The 21552-nt window shown below is 44.4% G+C and overlaps 1 protein-coding gene across 2 annotated transcripts in view; it reads right to left on the minus strand.

Annotated features, from left to right (window-relative positions):
• RCOR1 (REST corepressor 1) overlaps positions 1–19500 on the minus strand; it is a 157336-nt gene extending 137836 nt beyond the window's left edge. The window contains exons 1-2 of one of the 2 annotated variants that reach the window (XM_053602143.1): positions 18998–19500; positions 18838–18900 (exon numbers count right to left, since the gene is read on the minus strand). In XM_053602143.1, the coding sequence (XP_053458118.1) occupies positions 18838–18900; positions 18998–19283 (349 nt within the window). In that variant the 5' untranslated portion in view covers positions 19284–19500. Of the gene's footprint in view, positions 1–18837; positions 18901–18995 lie in introns of both variants that reach the window. The other variant, XM_053602144.1, reaches the window with a different exon arrangement.
• Between the last annotated feature and the right edge of the window lie 2052 nt (positions 19501–21552).

Consider the following 21552-nt stretch of genomic DNA (forward strand, 5'->3'; position numbering starts at 1 on the left):
TGCCAGGGGCTGCTGAGAGTGCAAGAATAACAAGTAACTCATACTTAGTGTAATGAATTAGGGATTTTTCTCTGGGGTGAAGAAAATGTTTTGGAACTAGACAGGGGTGACAGCTGCATAGCAAATGTGAGTGTACTGAACACCACCAAACTGTTCACTTTGAAATGGTTAGGACGGGCCCACTGGCTCACATCAGTAATCCTAGCATTCAGGGAGGCCCAGGCGGGAGGATGCCTTGAGCTCAGGAGTTAGAGAACAGCCTATGCAAAGTGAGACTCATTTCTACTGAAAATAGAAAAATTAGGCAGGCATTCTGGCAGGCACTTATAGCCCTAGCTACTCAGGAGGCTGAGGCAGGAGGATCGCTTGAACCCAGGAATCTGAGGTTGGTGTGAGCTAGGCTTATGCCATGGCACTCTAGCCTCAACAACAGAGTGAGACTTTGTCTCCAAGAAAAGGAACTACGCAAGATGTGCTTGTCTAATTCATGCAAATTCATTAGAATATATAGAAAGTGTGGAAAACCAGTCATTAACTGCACCTTAAAAGCCCCTATTTCCTTGAGTCCCGATTTCTTAAATAGTTGCCCGTGGTACTTAATTATCAAATGCCCATTATAAAATGCCTATTCAATAAAAGTCACCCAACCAAGCACACACTCTTATAAAACTCAGAACCACTGTTCAGCTATGACAAGTTTAACACATAAGGCTTAAGATATGCAAACCAAACCTTGGTAACTAAAAAATCTATGCTACCACCTTCAAATAAACCAGAAGTCCATGACACCAGTAGTTCCCAAAAGGCTCTGACACTAAGGCCAGATTAGGTAAATACTTACTCCTCTCTCCTCCTACCCTGATTTCCCTATATCCTCAATAACTCTGAAAGCAGAACACCAATCCTAGAAGTTTCTATGCCATATAGGTAAAGCAGAAATTATAATCTTCAGTGCAAGTGTGTGTAAAACAAGACAAAAATATTTCTACATTCAAGTGAATATGAATTCTGAGTCAACCCTAAAATTTAAATTAAATCTCTTCAGACCTAAGCCGTAAGGTAGTACTCTTTGGCCACTAGATGAAACTGCTGAAGCATAGCTAATTTCAGACACACAGACTCAGAGAAATGCCCAAGGTTTACGTACAAACCAAGCTTTTAAAATCAATCCTTAAACTACTCCATAGTTAAATTATGCTATGATCAAGTCAAGTATGGCAAACCTCACATTTGAGTCAAATAGAATAATTCACTTTAAGTATATGCTGGTCTTTAAAAAATAGAACAAAATTACCTAATAAAGAAACACAGCTGAGGCCGGGCATGGTGGCTCACGCCTGTAGTCCTAGTGCTGTGTGAGGCCGAGGAGGATGGATTGTCTGAGCTCAGAACCATCCTGAGCGGGAGTGAGCCAGAGACCCCATCTCTACCAAAAAAAAAAAAAGTTTGGCGTTGTGGCGGGTGCGTGTAGTCCCAGCTACTTGGGAGGCAAAGGGCAAGAGAATCGCTAAAGGAAGAAAAGAAAAAAAATATATTTCTTTTAAAAAAAAAAATTCAAACTGAGTGAAAGCCAGTTGAAATTGAAAGCAAAATTTAAAAAAAAAAAAAAAAACACACACACACACAGCTGACCCTTGAACTACAAGATTTGAACTGCCCACATCAACTCTGCCCCCCAAGGCGCTAAGATCAACCTTTCCTTTTCTCATCAGACTATGCAACTTAAAGATAATGAATAATGATAAAGAATAGTAAATATATTTTCTCTCCTTTATGATTTTCTTCTGTTTTATTTAAAAAATTTGGGGGCAGGGGGACAGAGTCTCACTCTATCACCCAGGCTAGAACGTGTTATAGCTCACAGCAATCTCAAACTCCTGGGTTCAAAGGGTCCTCCAGCCCCAGACTCCCAAGTAGCTAGGACTTGACAGATGCACACCACCATGGCTGGCTAATTTTTTCTATTTTTTGTACAGACAGGGTCTCACTCTTGCTCAGGATGGTTTCCTAGGCTCAAGGGATCCTCCCACCAGGGCCTCCCAGAGTGCTGGCATTACAGGTGTGAGCTACCACTCCTGGGTGTGATTTTCTTAACATTTTTGCTCACTTTATTATAAGAATATAGTATATAATATATATAACATATAAAATGTGTTAATCAACTATATTGTTGATAAGGTTGTTAGTCAATAATGGGCTATTAGCAGTTTTGGGCGAGTTGAAAATTATATCTGACTACACAGGGGGGTCAGCATTGCTACCCCCCAAACTGTTCAAGGGTCAAGTGAATACATGTTGGTTTTTGTGGAAGAAGGGACTTGTTTGGTTTTTGGTGGATGGAGAGAGAATGGGAATAATATACAAGGGAGGAAAACTAGTTGCAGAACAATAACCAGAGAACTACATCTGCTGTATGGGTGAAACCAAGAGTTTTAAAAAAATATTTTCTCAAATATTTCAATTCATCATTCCACACTTTATTAAAGACATGGTTCTTAAAATTCATTTCACAGCTCAAATTCAATGTAAACATACGGAGGTGAGCAGCAACAGAAGATATCTAAATGTTAGTTAAGTTCCAGGGTATCCTACATAGTATTGCACAGTTATGCATTGCTTAATAATAGGGATATCTTCTGAGAAACACATCATTAGTCGAGTCCATCATAAAAACATCACAGAGTGAACTTATAAAAATCTAGATGGTATAACCTAGTACACACCTAGACTACAAGGTATGGCCTATTGCTTTTAGGCTACAGACTAATAAAGTTATCACACTGAATACTGTAGGCAATTGTAATTGTAATGGAGTTTGTATAACTAAACATCTAAACACAGGAAAGGTACAGTAAAAATACAGTACACAAAAAAAAAAATTGTGTAGGGCACTTACCATGAATGGAGCTTGCAGGATCAGAAGTTGCTCTTGCTAAGTCAATGAGTGAGTGATGAGTGAATGTGAATGACTAGGATGTTACTGTACACCACTGTATACCACCATAAACATTGCATACTTAAACCACACTAAATTCATAAAAATATTTTCTTTCCTCAATAATAAATTAAGCTTAGCTTATTATAACTTTGTTTTGTAAACTTTTTACTTTTTGACACCTGTAATAATAACACTGAGCTTTGACTACACACTTTACAAATGTACAATAAACAATTTGGGGTCAGGGTGGGATAGAGCCTCACTCTGTGGCTCTGGGGTAGATTGCCATGGCATCATCACAGCTCACAGCAACCTCAAACTCCTAGGCTCAGATGATCTTCTTGCCTCAGCCTCAACCACAGCTGGAACTACAGGTGCCCAACACTATGCCTGGCTAGTTTTTCTATTTTTAGTAGAGACAGGGTCTCACTGTTGCTCACGCTGGTCTCAAACTCCAGAGCTTGAGCAATCCACCTGCCTCAGCCTCCAGAGTACTAGGATTACAGAAATGAGCCACCACCCTCAGCCAAAAATACTTTCTAATATCATCATTCTATAGCTTTTCAGCCTTTTGGCTAAAATCAAGCGTATCCTTTATCTATTTTTAAAAATGTTTAGGTTTTTTTACTTTGTAAACTTCTTTGCTAAAAACTAAGACACAAACACACACATTACCCAAGGCCCACACGGGGTCTTGCACCTCTATTTCTTGTCCCAATGGAAGGTCCTCAACAGCAATACACATATGGAGCTACTGTCACCTATTACAAAAACAATGCCTTCTTCTGGATATTTCCTGAAGGACCTGCGGTTGTTTTACAATAAACTTTTCATTTCTCTAAGGAGAAAAAATACACTCTAAAATAATGATTAAAAGTATAGTAAATACATAAACCAATAATACAATCATTTATTACCAAGTATTATATACCATACTTAATTGCAAGTGCTAGATGTTTTATACAACAAGCAGTGTGGTAGGTTTGCTTAGATCAGCATCATCACAAATGTATGAGTAATGCTACACATCCTTGCACTAAGGATAGGCGATGTTAATAGGCAACAGAATTTTTCAGCTCCATTATAAATTTAGGGGACCACTGTTCCTGACCAAAATGTCACTCATTATTCAGTACAAGACTTGATAGCCTTCAATCACACAATCACAGGACATTGCTCCCCTCCACTGTACCCCATAAATGCATTAATGTATACATAATCCATGCATTTGTGGTTTAATAATAATAAAAAAAAAATTGCTCCCCTCAAAAATCCTCCAACTGGGGCGGCGCCTGTGGCTCAGTAGGTAGGGCACCGGCCCCATATACTGAGGGTGGCAGGTTCAAACCCGGCCCTGGCTAAATTGCAACAAAAAAATAGCCGGGCATTGTGGCTGACGCCTGTAGTCCCAGCTACTCGGGAGGCTGAGGCGAGAGAATCGCCTAAGCTCCAGGAGTTGGCGGTTGCTGGGAGATGTGTGACACCACAGCACTCTACCGAGGGCGATAAAGTGAGACTCTGTCTCTACAGAAAAAACAAAAAAAATCCTCCAATTGGTCAAAATTATTTTATCTGAAAATGAAAAATAAAAATATAAAAATAAATAACTCAAAAAAAAAAAAGAAAAGAAAAATAAATACTCCAACTGGGCTGTGTACATTGGCTCACACTTGTAATCAGAGGACTACCTGAGGCCAGGAGTTTGAGAACAGCCTGGACAATATAGCAAGACTCCATCTCTGCAAAAATAGAAAAATTACCAGAGCATGATGGTATGCACCTGTAGTCCTAGCCACTCAGGAGGCTGAGGCAAGAAGATCGCTTGAGCCCAGGAGTTCAAGTGCAGTGAGCTAGCTATGATCATACCACTGCATTCCAGCACTAGGTAGGAAAACAAGACCCTGTCTCAAATAAATAAATAAAATCTCCAACTGTATTCTAAGCTCTGAAGATTACTATTTCAACATATATGCAGGAATAAAGCAACTCATTCCTATTTGTCCCCAATCATTTCATCTATGCTTTTACTGCCAGGAAGAAGAAGAATATAACTGGAAATGAAATTGGCCCTGGCAACCTTACACATAAAACTCACAACACTTGGGGCCACCTAGAAATAACTAATCAACTGACCCAATAAAGCACTGCTCCTAAGTGGTTTTTCTTAAATAGGGTCTCTGGCTGATTCTCCCTAAAATACACTAGATTGAAATCCAATTGCAGTTTACAATTAATGGTATTTTGTTGAAGCTTTTCCTTTCTTAGTGGTATATACAATAATTGTGCTCAGCCTGGGCAATAGCGAGACTCTGTTTCTACCAAAAATAGAAATATTTGCTGGGCATGGTGTGCACCTATAGGCCCAGCTACTTAGGAGGATAGGCAGCATCGCATGAACCTAGGAGCTCAAAGCTGCAGTGAGCTATGATCACACCACTGCACTCTACTGGGGGCAACGGAGTAAGACCCTATCTGAAAATGTAAATAGATGAAAACTAATAATGGTGCCTTTTCCTGCTGATAGCAAGTTATTCTTCTGAACCATAACACCAAGCCTACTGGTACGTCTGTTTCCTCATTTGGAAAATGGAAATAAATCTGCTATAAGAGTCAAATAATTTAATAGATGCCGCGTTCAAACCAAACCAGCACAGAGAAAGAACTACAATGATTTGGTACTGATAGGTCATTCCTTTGAGGGTTTTCTGTTAGTACTAACAAGTTGTATATCCCTATATCCTTATAATCAGTGGCAACTCCATAAGACAGCTGAACTTAGTTTTAGTTCATAATACTGTCACCTTGCATGGGAACTAACTGACCCTTATAGAATTTAGAGCCATAACTTTAATCTCTAACTAATATACTATTACAACTATATGCTAGGTGGAAATGAAATCAGAGCTTTTCAAGTCATCTGGCACTGTAATTCGGGTTAACTAGTTAAGAGTTAGCTCATCATTTACCTCTTTCATGTTTACATGGATGGAGCTGGAAAATATTCTTCTTAGTAAAGTATCTCAGGAATGGAAAAAAAATTCCAATGTACTCAGTACTACTGTGAAACCAATTTATAATCACTTATACTTGCATATGAAAAATGAAACACAACTACAGCCTAGGATGAAGGAGGGAAGGAGACGGAGAGGGGAATAGAGGGGAGTGGGTCAATAGAGGGAGGGTTAGTAGGGGGACCACACCTATGGAGCATAATGCAAGTACAAGTTGGATCTATCAGGTGTAGAACACAAATGTCTTAATGCTGTAATTGGGTAAATGAGGTGAAAGCTATGTTGATGGCTCAGCGCCTGTGGCTCAAGCAGCTAAGGCACCAGCCACATACACCACAGCTGGCGGGTTCGAATCCAGCCCTAGCCTGCCAAACAACAACAACTATAACCAAAAAATAGCCGGGCACTGTGGCGGGCACCTGTAGTCCCAGCTACTTGGGAGGCTAAGGCAAGAGAATCACTTAAGCCCAGAAGTTGGAGGTTGCTATGAGTTGTGATGCCACAGCACTCTACCCAGGGTGACAACTTGAGGCTCTGTCTCTACAAAATAAAAAAAGAAAGCTATGTTGATTAGTAGGATGTAAGCACTCCAATTTGTACAAATAATCAACACATTGAATCCAATAATGGCATTAAAAAAAGTTAGCTCATCAAAACAAGCTGAATAACATTAATTCAAACAACAACAAAAAGTATTAAAGTATTGGCCTGGCACTATTGCTCATGCTTACAATCCCAGCACTATGGGAGGTTAAGGCAGGCAGAACCCTTGAGCTCAGAAGTTCAAGACCAGACCGAGCAAGAGCAAGAACAAAGAGCAAGACCCTATCTCTACTAAAAATAGAAAAATTAGGTGGCGGGCACCTGTAGTCCCAGCTGCTCGGGAGGCTGAGGCAAGAGAATCCCGTAAGCCCAAGAGTTAGAGGTTGCTGTGAGCTGTGTGACGCCAAGGTACTCTACCCGAGGGCGGTACAGTGAGACTCTGTCTCTACAAAAAAAAAAAAAAAAAAAAGATAGAAAAATTAGGCCATTATGTCAGGAGCCTATAGTCCTAAATATTTGGGAGGCTAAGGCAGGACTGCTTGAGCCAGCAGTATGAGATTGCTGTGAGAGCTAGGTTAGGCCATGGCATTCTTTTTTTATTTTTTTTTTTTATTTTTTTAATTTGGCCGGGGCTGGGTTTGAACCCGCCACCTCCGGCATATGGGACCGGCGCCCTACCCGCTGAGCCACAGGCACAGCCCAGGCCATGGCATTCTATCCTAAACAAGACTCTGTCTCCCCCCCCAAAAAAGTTATCAATTCTCAGTGACACTCATCTTAGAAATCAGGGATCTTGATGACAAATATTAAGGTGCTATGTACCAAGGCCAGGCTTTGAGCACAATCTCCAGTTAAAATTATATTTTTATTCCTTCCTAATCAATGAAACTCAATTCTTCTACTCCCCCACACTCCAACACACAGGCTCAGTAACTTACACCAATAATCTTAATATTTTGGGAGACTGAAGTAGGAGGATTGCTTGAGTCCAGGAGTATAAAACACCCTCAGAAAAAGACCTATACCCTGTAGAAAATAGTGAAAGATACGTTAACAGAAAAGCCGAATGGCAGGGAAATATATAAAAAGACACTCAACCTCACCATTAATAAGAAAAATACGTAGTCCCAGCTATTCGAGAGGCTGAGGCAAGAGAATCGCTGAAGCCCAGGAGTTGGAGGTTGCTGTGAGCTGTGTGAGGCCATGGCACTCTACCGAGGGCCATGAAGTAGGACTCTGTCTCTACAAAAAAAAAAAAAAAAACGGGGTGGCACCTGTGGCTCAGTGAGTAGGGTACGAGCCCCATATATTGAGGGTAGCAGGTTCAAACCCAGCCCTGGCCAAACTGCAACAAAAAAACAGCCGGGCATTGTGGCCGGCGCCTGTAGTCCCAGCTGCTAGGGAGGCTGAAGCAAGAGAATAGCATAAGCCCAAGAGCTGGAGGTTGCTGTGAGCCATATGACATCATGGCACTCTACCGAGGGCGGTAAAGTGAGACTCTGTCTCTACCAAAAAAAAAAAAAAAAAAATAGGAAGAAAAGAAATAAACCACAAACCACAAAAGGATAGTATTTTTAAAATATTAATAGATCTGGGGCGGCGCCTATGGCTCAGTCGGTAAGGCGCTGGCCCCATACACCGAGGGTGGCGGGTTCAAACCCGGCCCTGGCCAAAACTGCAACCAAAAAATAGCTGGGCGTTGTGGCGGGCGCCTGTAGTCCCAGCTACTCGGGAGGCTGAGGCAAGAGAATCGCTGAAGCCCAGGAGTTGGAGGTTGCTGTGAGCTGTGTGAGGCCATGGCACTCTACTGAGGGCCATAAAGTGAGACTCTGTCTCTACAAAAAAAAAAAAAAAAATTAATAGATCTAACACCATGGTGACGTTTGAGTGAAGAAAAGCACCTCTATGCCTGTATTCTCAGTACTCTGGGAGGCTGAAGGTGGTGGATTGCTTAAGCTCATCAGTTTAATACCAGCCTGAACAATAGCGAGACCTTGTGTCTAAGAATAGCTGGGCATTGTGGTGGGCACCTCACCTCAGAGAGGCGGAGGCAAGAGAATCATTTGAGCCCAAGAGTTTGAGGTTGCTACAAGTTATGACGCCGCATCACTGTACTTAGGGGGTAGGGGGAGAGAAAGAAAGGAAAGAAGGAAAGAAAGAAAGCCACGAAGAGTGTAGTTAACCGACAGCCCCAGCTGCCTGGATCTACTGCAACATCCATACCAAGGCTAGGCTCTTCCAGGCTGCTTTCTCAGTGACTGACCAGGGCTGGCTTACACCATAGGGCCATTCCTGCCCAACAGCCATCTTTACTCTGGCTGAGATTTTCTCCAAGCTGCAAGGTGCACTGCAATTGAAGTCTCCTTTAATCACTCATTAATCATCATTCCTTCCCTCTCTTCTATAAATATCATACTTGCATCTAATGTAAATGCTCTTGCCATCTAAATCTTATTCTCTTCTATATCCCTCACAAGCATTTACCCCAATGAACCTCTTGCACAACTTACTTTGGCATCTGCTTCTCAGAGATGCAAACTATCACAGAAATAATATAAATCATCTAGCCTGGACAAAATTGAAACCCCACATCTATTAAAAAAAAAAAAAAAAAAAAAAAGCCAGGTATGGTGGCACATGCTTATAGTCCCAGCTACTCAGAAGGCTGAGGCAGAAGAGCAGAAGGATCACATGAGCCCAGGAACCTAAAGTTGCAGAGAGCTATGACACCACTTCAATCTAGCCTGGGAGACAGAGCAAGACCATAACTCCCATCACAAAAAAAATTCTGAAACGAAGGAAGGAAGGTTAGGAATTAGGCTTTAGTTGTACCCAAAACAAATACTAACAGTGTTTAATCACAGTGGCAGGTATTGTTCTATTTGAAATGTTTCCTTTTTTAAAAAATTCTATCTTTACAATTCTAGTCTATGTTATGATTTGCAGAAAGGCATATTCAAATTAAGCACAATATCTTGTCATTTCGATTGCTAAAAGTTTAACTCTTACTTCTGGTTCTAAAATTATGAACATATGTACTGTTGGCAATTATTGCACCCAGATAATGAAGCCCTAAAACTTCTAAAGCTTGGTGGTGTCCGTAACTCAGTGGGTAGAGCGCAGGCCACATACACTAAGGCTGGTGGGTTCAAACCTGGCCCAGGCCAGCTAAAACAACAATAACTGCAACAACAAAAAATATATAGCCAAGAGTTGGGGTGGGCCTCAGTCCCAGCAGAGGCAAGGGAATCACTTAAGCCCAAGAGTTTGAGGTTGCTGTGAGCTGTGACACCATGGCACTCTACCCAGGGTGACAGAATGAGACTCTGTCTCCAAAAAAAAAAAAACAAAATCTAAAACTTAAGTAAAAGTTTGACCTCACGTGAACCTAAGTAAATTATCTTAAGATCCTTTTAATGATTAGGTAATGAAAGACAGACAAACATAAGTAACTTTATTTGTTCAGGCCTTACTTTCCTATCTAGAAAACAGGAAGGATTAAATGGATACTACACGGTGGCGCCTGTGGCTCAGTGAGTAGGGCGCCGGCCCCATATACCGAGGGTGGCGAGTTCAAACCCAGCCCCAGCTGAACTGCAACCAAAAAATAGCCGGGCGTTGTGGCGGGCACCTGTAGTCCCAGCTGCTCAGGAGGCTGAGGCAGGAGAATTGCGGAAGCCCAAGAGCTGGAGGTTGCTGTGAGTCCTGTGACATCATGGCACTCTACCGAGAGGAGTAAAGTGAGACTCTGTCTCTACAAAGAAAAAAAAAAATGGATACTACAATTTTCTGATAACCCTGAGGCAGGAAATATCCAGAAATTCCAAATAATTATGTCTAGTGTGCAATTTTTACCAAGATCAACATATGTAAAGATTTTTACTAATTCGGGGAAACAATTGGGGTTTTAGAAATTACTGTTAGCATTTCATTTATATTATACACACAGGAGGCCAGACAATTAAATTTGCAAATTTGCCCCCATGAACTTATGGTGGCACACTATACAAACAACCCAGTAAGCTTTCATAACCTTAGTATATCAGTGTTTCACAGCTGTGTTCTTGTCCATGTGTGGCGGTGACTTGCTTAGTGGCCTTCATTACTATTTTTGTTTTTGTATGCCATGGGTGAGAATGTCAGAGCTTGAATTAGAGCAACAAACAAACATTCATAAATTTCTTTTTAAACTTGGCAAGAGTGGAAATGAAACCAGGGATATGTTAGTCCAAGTTTATGGTGATAATGTCATGAAGAAAAAAGCAGTGTACAAATGAATTAAATGTTTTTCTGAGGGGAGAGAAAGTGTCACTAAAGGAAAGGCCAAGGCAGCCAGTAATGAGAATTGATGAAAACATCGCAAAACTTTGTCAAATTGTGCATCAAAATCAGCAGCTGACTGTGAGATGGACAGCAGAACAAGCAAACATTGATAGAGAACCAAGAAAAATCTTAACTGAAAAGAATTCATGGCTTTTGCGTTATGACAATGCACTAGCTCACGGGTCACTTACCTGCAAGGGTTTTTAGCCAGTCAACAAGTTAACTGTACTGGAACACCCCACCCTCACCTGATCTGCCTCCCCCCCTAGAGTGACTTTTTTCTTTACCAAAAGATAAAGGAAATAATGAAAGAAAAACATTTTGGGGTGGCGCCTGTGGCTCAGTGAGTAGGGCGCCGGCCCCATATACCGAGGGTGGTGGGTTCAAACCCGGCCCCGGCCGAACTGCAACCAAAAAATAGCCGGGCGTTGTGGCGGGCGCCTGTAGTCCCAGCTGCTCAGGAGGCTGAGGCAAGAGAATAGCGTTAAGCCCAAAAGCTCGGAGGTTGCTGTGAGCCATGTGACATTATGGCACTCTACCGAGGGCGGTAAAGTGAGACTCTGTCTCTACAAAAAAAAAAAAAAAGAGTAATACAACAACAGCTCTGATGGCCATTCCAGAAAATGAGTTCCAAAATTGCTCTGACGGGTAGACTAGGTGCTAGCAATGGAGCATAGCTTCCCAAGAGGAGTACTTTGAAAAGGTGACCATACTGATGTTCAACAATGAGGTATAACTTTTTTCTAGGATAAATTTGCAGACTTAACTGTCAAATCTCACAATTTTTATACACATTTTGCAAATATTTACTGAATGCTTTTTAAGTGCCAGCCAGTATCTTCATTGGTGAGAGGAAATCTAACACAAGAGAAAAGCTGGTACAGCAGAAAGATGCTGAGATTTGAAGGCTTCTTCCTCAACAAAGGCTGACAGCTCCCCTACTGCTTTTTAACTTTTAGTCTGTCCATACACTGCCCTGAGGGACAGGCTCCACCTTTATAAACTCCAAGTAATTGCATGCATTTTAGAAATGCCCAGGGTTGTTACAGAGTCAGGAAATCCAATACCACCCATTTAGCCCAGAGCTCCAGCAGCATAGGCTGCTCGATTCCTCTCAGCTTTTGTCCTGCTGAGTAGTCGGAGGTGTGAGAAGTAAGAAGACTGCCCTTCTGATCACAGGTCACTTTTGGGTCCTATAATGAGCGACCTGGTGATGAAATATAACCCCTGAAAATTTGAGCTTGTGCTCCAACAGCAAAAACAAGGGCCAGTGAACAAACCACAGAGCTTCTCAGCTGTCCTAAATTTTACATATATTAGCTCAGTTAATTCCTTCTCTTGAGGATGAATTTCTATTATCTGTATTTTACAAATGAAGGCAAAACTAGCCTAGCATCAACACCCAGTTGGAAGGGTCACTGCCAAAATCTGAACCAAGATTGACAACTCACACAACCCAAACTCTCACAGTCTACTCTCTATTGCTTCTGAAAGAAACATGAACTTAAAGACCTATTCTATAAGTGACATATTCACAGACTATTTATGATGAAATCAACCCGATTCATTATTGAGAAAACTGAAGCCTGTTTTCTCTACCTTCTATCACCTTCTCAGACACAGAGACAGAATACTCAAATCTCCTGACAACCAGCTTTGGATGTTTCCTACCACAATTTCTAATGAAGTTGATCATTCACAAGATTCATCGTTAACCTGGTAAAACTCTGACCCTCTAACCTCTAACTTGGGTGAACATTACTTTAAGGCTTAAAGTATGTTTAAATCACAAAGCATTCATCTCCATGACCTGTGAATTCTAGCTTACCTATTTTTTTTTGTAACCCTCCGTAGAGTACTATGCCATCATAGCTCACAGCAACCTCAGACTCTTGGGCTCAAGCAATTCTCTTGCCTCAGCCTCCCAAGTAGCTGGGAATACAGGCACCCACCACAATGCCCAGCTATTTTTTGTTGCAGCTGTCATTGTTGTTTGGCAGCCCAGGCCAGGTTCAAACCTGTCAGCCTCAGTGCATATGGCCGGCGCCCTACTCACTGAGCTACAAGCACTGAGCCCCCTATTTTTCTTTTTTTTTTACAATGAAAAGAATGTGTCCAAAGAGGAATACAGAATCACCAGTGAAAGCAAATCAAGACACCTTGTTTTATTCCACATGAAAGTATAAAATTTTTCTACCACTCTGAAGTGATTTTAAGCCAATGAAACCACAAATTTTCAGATCTGATTGAATATATGGGATTCAATACTGGGATTCTTTTTTTTAAATAACTGTTACCTCAAAAATATTTACCACTAACAATTTCCTCTTCTTTTTTTTTTTTAGAGACAAGTTTCACTTTGTCGCCCTCAGTAGAATGCTGTAGCGCCACAGCTCACAGCAACCTCCAGCTCCTGGGCTTAGGCGATTCTCTTGTCTCAGCCTCCAGAGTAGCTGGGACTACAGGCGCCCACCACAATGTCCAGCTATTTTTTGTTGCAGTTTGCAGAGGCCAGGTTCTATCTCGCCACCCTTGGTATATGGGGGCTGCACCCTAAGGGCTGAGCTACAAGCGCTGCCCTGATTTCCTCTTCTGTACCTTTTTTTTTTTTTTTTTTTTGAGCTAGAGTCTCACTTTGTCACCCTCAGTAGAGTGGCATGGCATTTTAGCTCCCAGCAACCTCAAACTCTTGCGCTCAAGCAATTCTCTTGTCTCACTCTCCCAAGCAGCTGTGACTACAGGTGCCTACCACAACACCTGGCTATTTTTAGAGACAGGGTCTTACTCTGGCTCAGGCTGGTCTGGAACTCATGAGCTCAAGCAATCCACTCACATTGGCCTCCCAGAGTGCTAGGATTACAGGCACGAGCCACCTCACAGCCACCAGCTGGCTCTTCTGTAGAATCCTAATTTTTTTATTTTTTTATTATTATTATTATTTTTATTTATTTATTTTTTTTTTTGGCCCTCGGTAGAGTGCCATGGCCTCACACAGCTCACAGCAACCTCCAACTCCTGGGCTTAAGCGATTCTCTTGCCTCAGCCTCCTGAGTAGCTGGGACTACAGGCACCCACCACAATGCCCGGCTATTTTTTGGTTGCAATTTGGCCAGGGCCGGGTTTGAACCCGCCACCTTGGTATATGGGGCCGGCGCCCTACCAACTGAGCCACAGGTGCCACCCTAGAATCCTAATTTTTATATTGGTGAAGTATGATACTAGAAACCAACTGAGGATAAAAGTTGACATAACACATTTCAGAAAACAAATAATCTGAGCCAACCTTAAAATCCTATCACTGTGCTCCTTTAGCTAGAAGACAACAAAGAAGAGAACTAAACAAATGAGAAATACATTGGCAATAGACCAGGTGCAGTGTCTCACACCTGTAATCCAAGTATTTTAGGACACTGAGGTGAGAGGATAGCTTTAGGCCAGGAGTTCAGACCAGCACTGGCAACAGTGAGGCTCCATCTCTACAAAAAGTTTAAAACAATTAGCTGAACTGGATGACATATGGTTATCAGTCCAGCTACTTAGGAAGCTGAGGCAGGAGGAATGCTTAAGCCCAGAAATTTGAGACTGCAGTGAGCTACTATGATGGAGCCTTGTGCATTCCACTCTAGCCTAGGTGACAGCCTACTGTACAGTGCAATAATGTCGCAGCTCACAGCAACTTCAAACTCTTGGGCTCAAGCGATTCTCTTGCCTCAGCCTCTCAAGTAGCTGGAATTATAGGCACCCACCCCAACGCCCAGCTATTTTTTTTTTTTATTTTTTTTTTTAAGAGACAGGGTTATCACTCTGGCTCAGGCTGGTCTCAAATCTGTGAGCTCAGGCAAGCCACCCACCTCGGCCTCCCAGAATGCTAAGATTATAGACATGAGCCACCTCACCCTTTAAAAAAAAGAGAGAGAAGCTATAGTTTCCCTTTGCATGCTTATTGGTTAAGAGCATGGGAGCATTCACATTTTTGTATAGAAAACACTACTCCTTTCAAAGTAAATGATGGTTTGCTAGTGTAGGGAAGAATCAGAGGTAGGATAGACAAGCATTCTCCCTCTTTATTCTATTATTACCAAATTCCAAAGGAAATCAATGACAATTTAGAATACCCTATGGCAGCAAGAAGATGGACAGTCTAGATACCACATGCAAGAACAAAGCCTAAGTTCAATGTGTAGGGCTGCACTTTGATTTTTGTTTTTATTGCTAACTGGTACAACCTTTTCTTTCTTTGAAAACAGAAATAGTATTTTAATTACGAAGCTATGCCGTCCTCTACTGATCTAGTCTAAGTCTTAATTATATCACAAGAAATCTAAAATCAGCATTTCAGCACTAAGATGTTCTATCCATTTCATCCACTATTTGTGAAGTTCAACAGAATTAAATCTTCCTTGAACTATATAGGAAATGTCTTAGCTCCAATTATTTGCTTTTAAAGCTAAATAAAATCAAGTTGGGACACTGCAAATAAGGAAAATTTGACTTACAAAAAAAATTAAAGGTTGGGTGATGCCTGTGGCTCAGTGGGTAGGGTGCCGGCCCATACACCAAGGGTGGCAGGTTCCAACCCAGCCCTGGCCAAACTGCAACAAAAAATAGCTGGGTGGCTCAGTGCCTGTGGCTCAAGTGGCTAAGGCGCCAGCCACATACACCTGAGCTGGCGGTTCAAATCCAGCCCGGGCCTGCCAAACAACAATGATGGCCGCAACCAAAAAATAGCCAGGCAGGCGTCTGTAGTCCCAGTTACTTGGGAGGTGGAGGCAGAAGAATCGCTTGAGCCCAGGAGTTGGAGGTTGCTGTGAGCTGTGATGCCACAGCACTCTACCCAGGGCAACAGCTTGAGGCTCTGTCTAAAAAAAAAAAAAAATAGCCTGTATTGTGGCAGGCGCCTGTAGTCCCAGCTACTCAGGAGGCTGAGGCAAGAGAATCATTTGAGCCCTAGAGTTTGAGGTTGCTGTGAGCTGTATGACACGGCAATCTACCAAGGGCGACAAAGTGAAACTCTGTCTCTAAAAAAATTAAATTTAAATTAAATTAAAGGCAGCACCCGTAGCTCAGTGGGTAGGGTGCCAGCCACATACACCAAGGCTGGCAGGTTCCAACCCAGCCTGGGCCAGCTAAAAAAACAACAGTGACAACTCCAACAACAACAAAAAATTAGCCGGGCGTTGCAGCGGGCACCTGTAGTCCCAGCTACTTGGCAGGCTGAGGCAAGAGAATCACTTGAGCCCAAGAGTTTGAGGTTGCTATGAGCTGTGATGCCGCAGCACTCTACCCAGGGTGACAACATGAGGCTCTGTCTCAAAAAAATAAATTAAAATCAATTTCAACTGACACACCTTTACTATAATTTAAGCACTATCGTTAAAAACAGAAAAAAAACTTTATAATGAATTTTTTGTCCACCTGTCCAAGTTCTGGTAGAAAAACAAAGATGCACTCAAAGCTCAGGCAGGAAGAAAAGCAGTAATAATCACACCTCAATTCCTTATGTTTCCTTACACTCAGGGAAAGAAACTATCTCAAGTGTAAAATCCCCCTAAATTTTTTGCCATGAAACCCAACATGTCATACCATTTCTATTCCAAAATGGAAATCTCCCTTTTTCTTAGACTTTCAATGGAAACACATTAAAAAAAAAAACACTAGGAGATAAGGCTCAGTGGCTCACACCTGTAATCCTAGCACTCTGGGAGACCTAGGTAGGTGGACTACTTGAGCTCCAGACCACCAGCCTGAGCAAGAGCGAGACCCTGTCTCTAAAAAAATAGCCAAGCACTATGGCAGGTGCTTATAGTCCCAGCTACTAGGGAGGCTGAGGCAAGAGGATCACTTGAGCCCAAGAGCTTGAGGTTGCTATCAGCTATGTACCCATAGCACTCTACTCAGAGTGCCAAAGTGAGACTCTTGTCTCAAAAAAATAAAAGAAACCACTAGGAAATAGTAAAGTCTATCAATTTTCAGAATATGTCCCACTATTCATGTTGGCAAAACAGGGTTTGAAATGGTTTCACACCAGTTAAGATTCCTTCCCCAATTAAAAACAAACACAAAAGAAGAAATCTGGAAATACTAATACATGTATCAAGACTCAATTGGCAGTAAGATTTTTACAGCAGAATATTTATGATGTTTTCCTTTTTAGAATGTTAGGTCTCTAGCTAGTTTATACTGGTACCTATTACATCAAATAGTGCAAAGGCAATTCAAAATGTTACATTCGTTGTTTCAAAGAAATCAGACTTATTACCAACAATGCAGAGCTAGACAACAATATTTAGATAAATGTCCTAAATCTAATTCCTATTGTCATCAAATGTGCCCTTTTCCTTAGTCACACCTGCCATATTTAAATAAAGCATTCAAAATTAATGTAACAAAAATGTATCAAAAATCAACCAACTTAAAGATTTGTGCCAGTTGATTTTAAAAAACTAGGTGAGGGAAACTTGGTGACAAGCTTTATGTTCTGCATACTAAAGCAAAGATAGACTTGACCTACAAAATGAAGATAGGGTCAACTGTAACCAAAAAAACAGTATGCTTCCCCTGGTGGCCAATCAAGGAATGGAAAAGCCAGCCATAGAAGAGAAAAAGCCCTGAGAAAAGTGACTACCAAAAAAGGAAAATGTGGGGGAAGGGGAAACTATCAAAAAATACTAACATGGATTTAAAACAAATATAATCATGGGTGTTAAGACTACAAAAATTTAAGAGATATACATAAACAAACCAAAACTCAGAAGACAAATTAGGAAAAGGTCATTTATTTCCAGACTGCTCAAGAACTCACCCAAGACCCCCATGTATTTTCACTTCCAAGTACATCCAGAGTTTAGTACCTTAATAACAGCTTAAGAGAAATCGCCTTTTCAAAGACCAGATCCTCGTAATTTTCTGCAGTCCTGTTTCCAAAGAAAAGCATTTGTGCACTTATTTTTTCAAATAAACTAGTGTTTTAATTTACATGGAGAACCTCCAGTTCTAAAATCCTCCAACCAGAGGGGACTGTTAACTTCACCTTTTACAAGCATGATGCTCTTTTGAATTTTGTATCTTAAATAAAACCCACGTCCTTTCAAACATTTTCTACACCAACAACCTTTGAAGACAGTCTATTATAAAGAATGGCCTAAAATCTCACGCATTAAAATATGACGAATTCCTTTGTCTGACAAGATTTTTCTTCTTCTACCACTTTAAATTTTCTTCCACATTGAATAACAGCAGCAAGGGAAGTAAATGTTCCATTCTAGGGTGTAGGGATTTCTTGTAGGTGGAAATCATTTGTTAGGCTAAAGGTTCTAATGGTTCTACTCTTTCACAATCCCTTCCTCCAAAAAAAAAAAGGGGAAATAAAGGAAATGCCCACATTTACAAAATAGGTCTCAAAATCAAACTGCCACACACGAGCCCCACGCAGGCGTCCTCTGGATAGCACGCTTCTTTTATTAACTGATTTTGGGATCGTTATTCTACTTGTCCGCAGAGTCAGGAGCCAGCAAGAGCCCGGGGGAGGAGGGGGGTTGGCGAAGGGGTAAAGGCAGGTAGGGCAACACTGAGTAAGGGTTCTGAGAAAGGGATCTCTGCAGACCTAAGTCCGGGGCGCTCGCAGGACGCTAACTCTCCGGCACTGCCACCTCTACTCCCGGCCGAGGTGCAGCTCACCTGGGCGTAAGGACCCCCAAGGTCCCCAAAGCCAGGTGTGGCCGCCACCGGTGCAACCTCCACTCCTCGGAGGCGCAGGAGGGCGGTTGTACCGGCCTGAGTGGGGGCGACCTGGGCCTCCCCCGTGTGCAGAGGCACGTTTGCAGAACACGCGTGTGCGTTGTGTTCCTCCTCGTTCTCGCCCTGCTGTTCTCCCAGCGGACGGCAGGGCGAACACACACAAAAAGAAAGTTGTCGATGTGCTCCCGCCCCTCGGGCTCTCCGGGGGCTGCGGAGTCCCACTCGTCCCCTCTGTTGGCCGTCGAGGGGCTCGGCGTGCGGCCCCCGGCCCGGAGGGCTACTCACCGGGGTCGAAGTCGGGCACCACCGCCTGGTACTGGGGTCCGACCCTCATGCCGCCGCCGCCACCTGCGGGAGAAGGAGAGCACTGTGGTCAGTGGGGCCGCCGGGCCGCAAGGGGTCCGGGGGCCCGGGAGCCCGGGAGCCCGAGGAGGCTGCCACCTACCGTGCTCCTCGTCGCTGGACGAGCCAGAGCTGCCTTCCTCCCAGGAGTTGCTGCTGCTGTTGCCATTGGGTGCCGTCGCCACCAAACTTTTATTCTGGCCATTATTGGGGGCGGCGGCGGCCGAAGCGGAGGCGGAGGCAGCGACGGCCGGGGCGGAGGCGACGGCGGCCGGGGCGGAGGCGGCCGAGCCGGCGGCTGCCGAGCCGGCAGCAGCTGAGGCGGCCGCGTTGTTCCTCCCTCTCCGCTTCCCTGAGACCTCGGGGCCCTTCTCCACCATGGCCGGCATCGGCGGGGGCCGGGGCCGGGAGAAAGTGGCGGGGACCCGCGGCTTCTGAGGAGGGGGTGCCGGGCCGAAAGGAGGGGGCGCAGGTGGGCGCGGGGCTGAGCGAGCGCGGCCGGAGCCCACGCGCGCAAGTTGGTGCTGGGGAAGGCCCGGACGGTCGGAACGTGGAGCCGCTTCAAGCCCCCAGCACCAAACCCAGCGTAACTTTCGCTCTCATCGCCGCCCGCACTTCACTGGTACTAACTACTCCCGGAGCAGCAAGCGGGAGGGGTGAGGGAGGGGCGGGGCTTGGGTAAGAGGAGGGAGGGCCGCGCGCAGCCCAACTTGGCGCGCGATGGCTCCGCCCCCCGCATTCCCATTGGCTCTTTTGGGATTCGGACAGTGAGCGGCAGCTGGGTTGGCTCCACGCGCCCGTCCGTCTAGGGGACCGGGGCGGGAGAACGGGGAGGGGGAGGCTCTGGGCTTCCGTTGGTTAGGTTCGGTTGACGCGTATCGCCCACTGTACGTGGTTTGAGGTTTGCAATCTCTCTACGCCCCATGATCCGTCTCTCTAGGCAATAGCGAGGAGTTAGCTGCCCTTCCCGCCCCTCCCCCTGCCGCGGCCCCAACCCCTCCCGCCTGTGCGCGCCTCCCGCGTCCTCTGCCCCCACATTCTCCAAAGGCCCCCACCGAGTGTCCCGTCGGGTTTAAAAAGTAAAATGTACAGACGCGAACATAGAAATTGAATGCAAGGTCGGGACTACTTTTCCCCTCGCGCGGAAGATTACATTCCACAGTTTGAATGGGCTCTATACAAAGAGGAGAAACTAATTGGAAGAAACTAATTGCGCCCCCGCCTTTCCCAAGGAATCTGGGGACAAACTGGGGCTGGGGGAGCCTCGGGGCCGGGGGTCAGGGTTCCCAGGTGACAGTCTCTCCCAGAGGGACGCAAAGTAGGAGCTCTGGGAACTGTGATGCTCTCGGCTAATTGAATGAGGGGAGGTTGGAAGTCGTCCGAATTGCCGGAGTTGCTGGTGCGCAGCCCCTGCGGAGGCCGAGGCGAGGGTCTCCTGAGGCTCTGGCGGCATGTGGAATGCTTGCCCCCGGACAGCCGAGCCATCCTTGATGGCCGGGTAAAGATCAGTGAAGGGACAGAATTACCGCGGCGCGGGAAACAGGGGATGGACTTACAGAAATGGGCTGGGGGCCTGGAAGGGTAAAGAGGAAGAAGCTATTTTCATCCTAAACCCTTGGGGGGTGGGAGCGGTCTACTTGTTCCGAGCCACTTTTCCGCAACTGCTCCCCTACCCCTTCCTCCACCATTCCACTCCGGGCACCCCGCGAGGAATGGCATGGGGTACCGGCAAGATGGGGGTGAGCTGAGATGTCCCCCGCCTGGGACACCCCTGCCCTGGGGAGTGACCCCTGGCCGGCCCTAGGACTGCTTTGCAGCCTCATGGGGGCGGAGGAGTGTGTGACTGCCCTAGAGGTCTATGCCTGCCCCACCCCCACCAACCCCAGAAACAACGCCACCCCCAAACAAAACGACGGGCTGTTCATAATTAGACGAGAAGGGCCATACATGAAATCTTTTTTCCTTTTTTTTTTTTTGTTTGTTTGTTTGTTTAATCAGGGGACGGCTGCTTTTCTTTTAAGTTACTTCAAACCTGAGTATAATATGGGGGTCCAGCTCAGGATATAAATAGCTACAAAGCAGAAATGGGGAGTACTATGGTTTTAGAGCCTGAATAAATAAGCAGGGTTTTCTCTTGTGCATTTTCTGCCATATGAACCATCATTATTAACTTCATTGAAGTGATGGAGTTCACTTCTGCCTAAGTGGCCTTTATGCAACAGGGCTGGGAACCCTACCTGTAAAAGAAGCCTTGTGCTCCACTCCTACTAAGTTCAGGGTGGCCAAGTCCAGGGTTGTAGCTCCTGGACTTGCTTTGAAAGGACCCTTCTCTCTTCAAGATCCTGGGCACTGCAGGTGTGTGCCCAGATGCTCCCTGGCAAAAGCCAAGGGTTAGGAATCAGGGTGGCATTCCAGATTGGGTGCCTGGCTTAGGCCTGTGACTCCTGCAAAGGTGAGCTTGTGTGAGGAGTGAGGATAAGAGCCCTCTGCCCAGCTTACTTGGTGTCTCCCAAGTTCTACCCCCTGAATCAGTTCACTAGGGCAAAGGAGTCACCTTCCACACTCACCAACCCCCAAAGTGGAGACCACTTCCTGGCTGGGTTACCGGCATGGGTGCATTAGTGGACCTTCTAATATGCGAGTTTTTTCCAACAGATA

Source organism: Nycticebus coucang, chromosome 9, assembly GCF_027406575.1.
Source record: "Nycticebus coucang isolate mNycCou1 chromosome 9, mNycCou1.pri, whole genome shotgun sequence".
Lineage (NCBI taxonomy): Eukaryota > Metazoa > Chordata > Mammalia > Primates > Lorisidae > Nycticebus > Nycticebus coucang.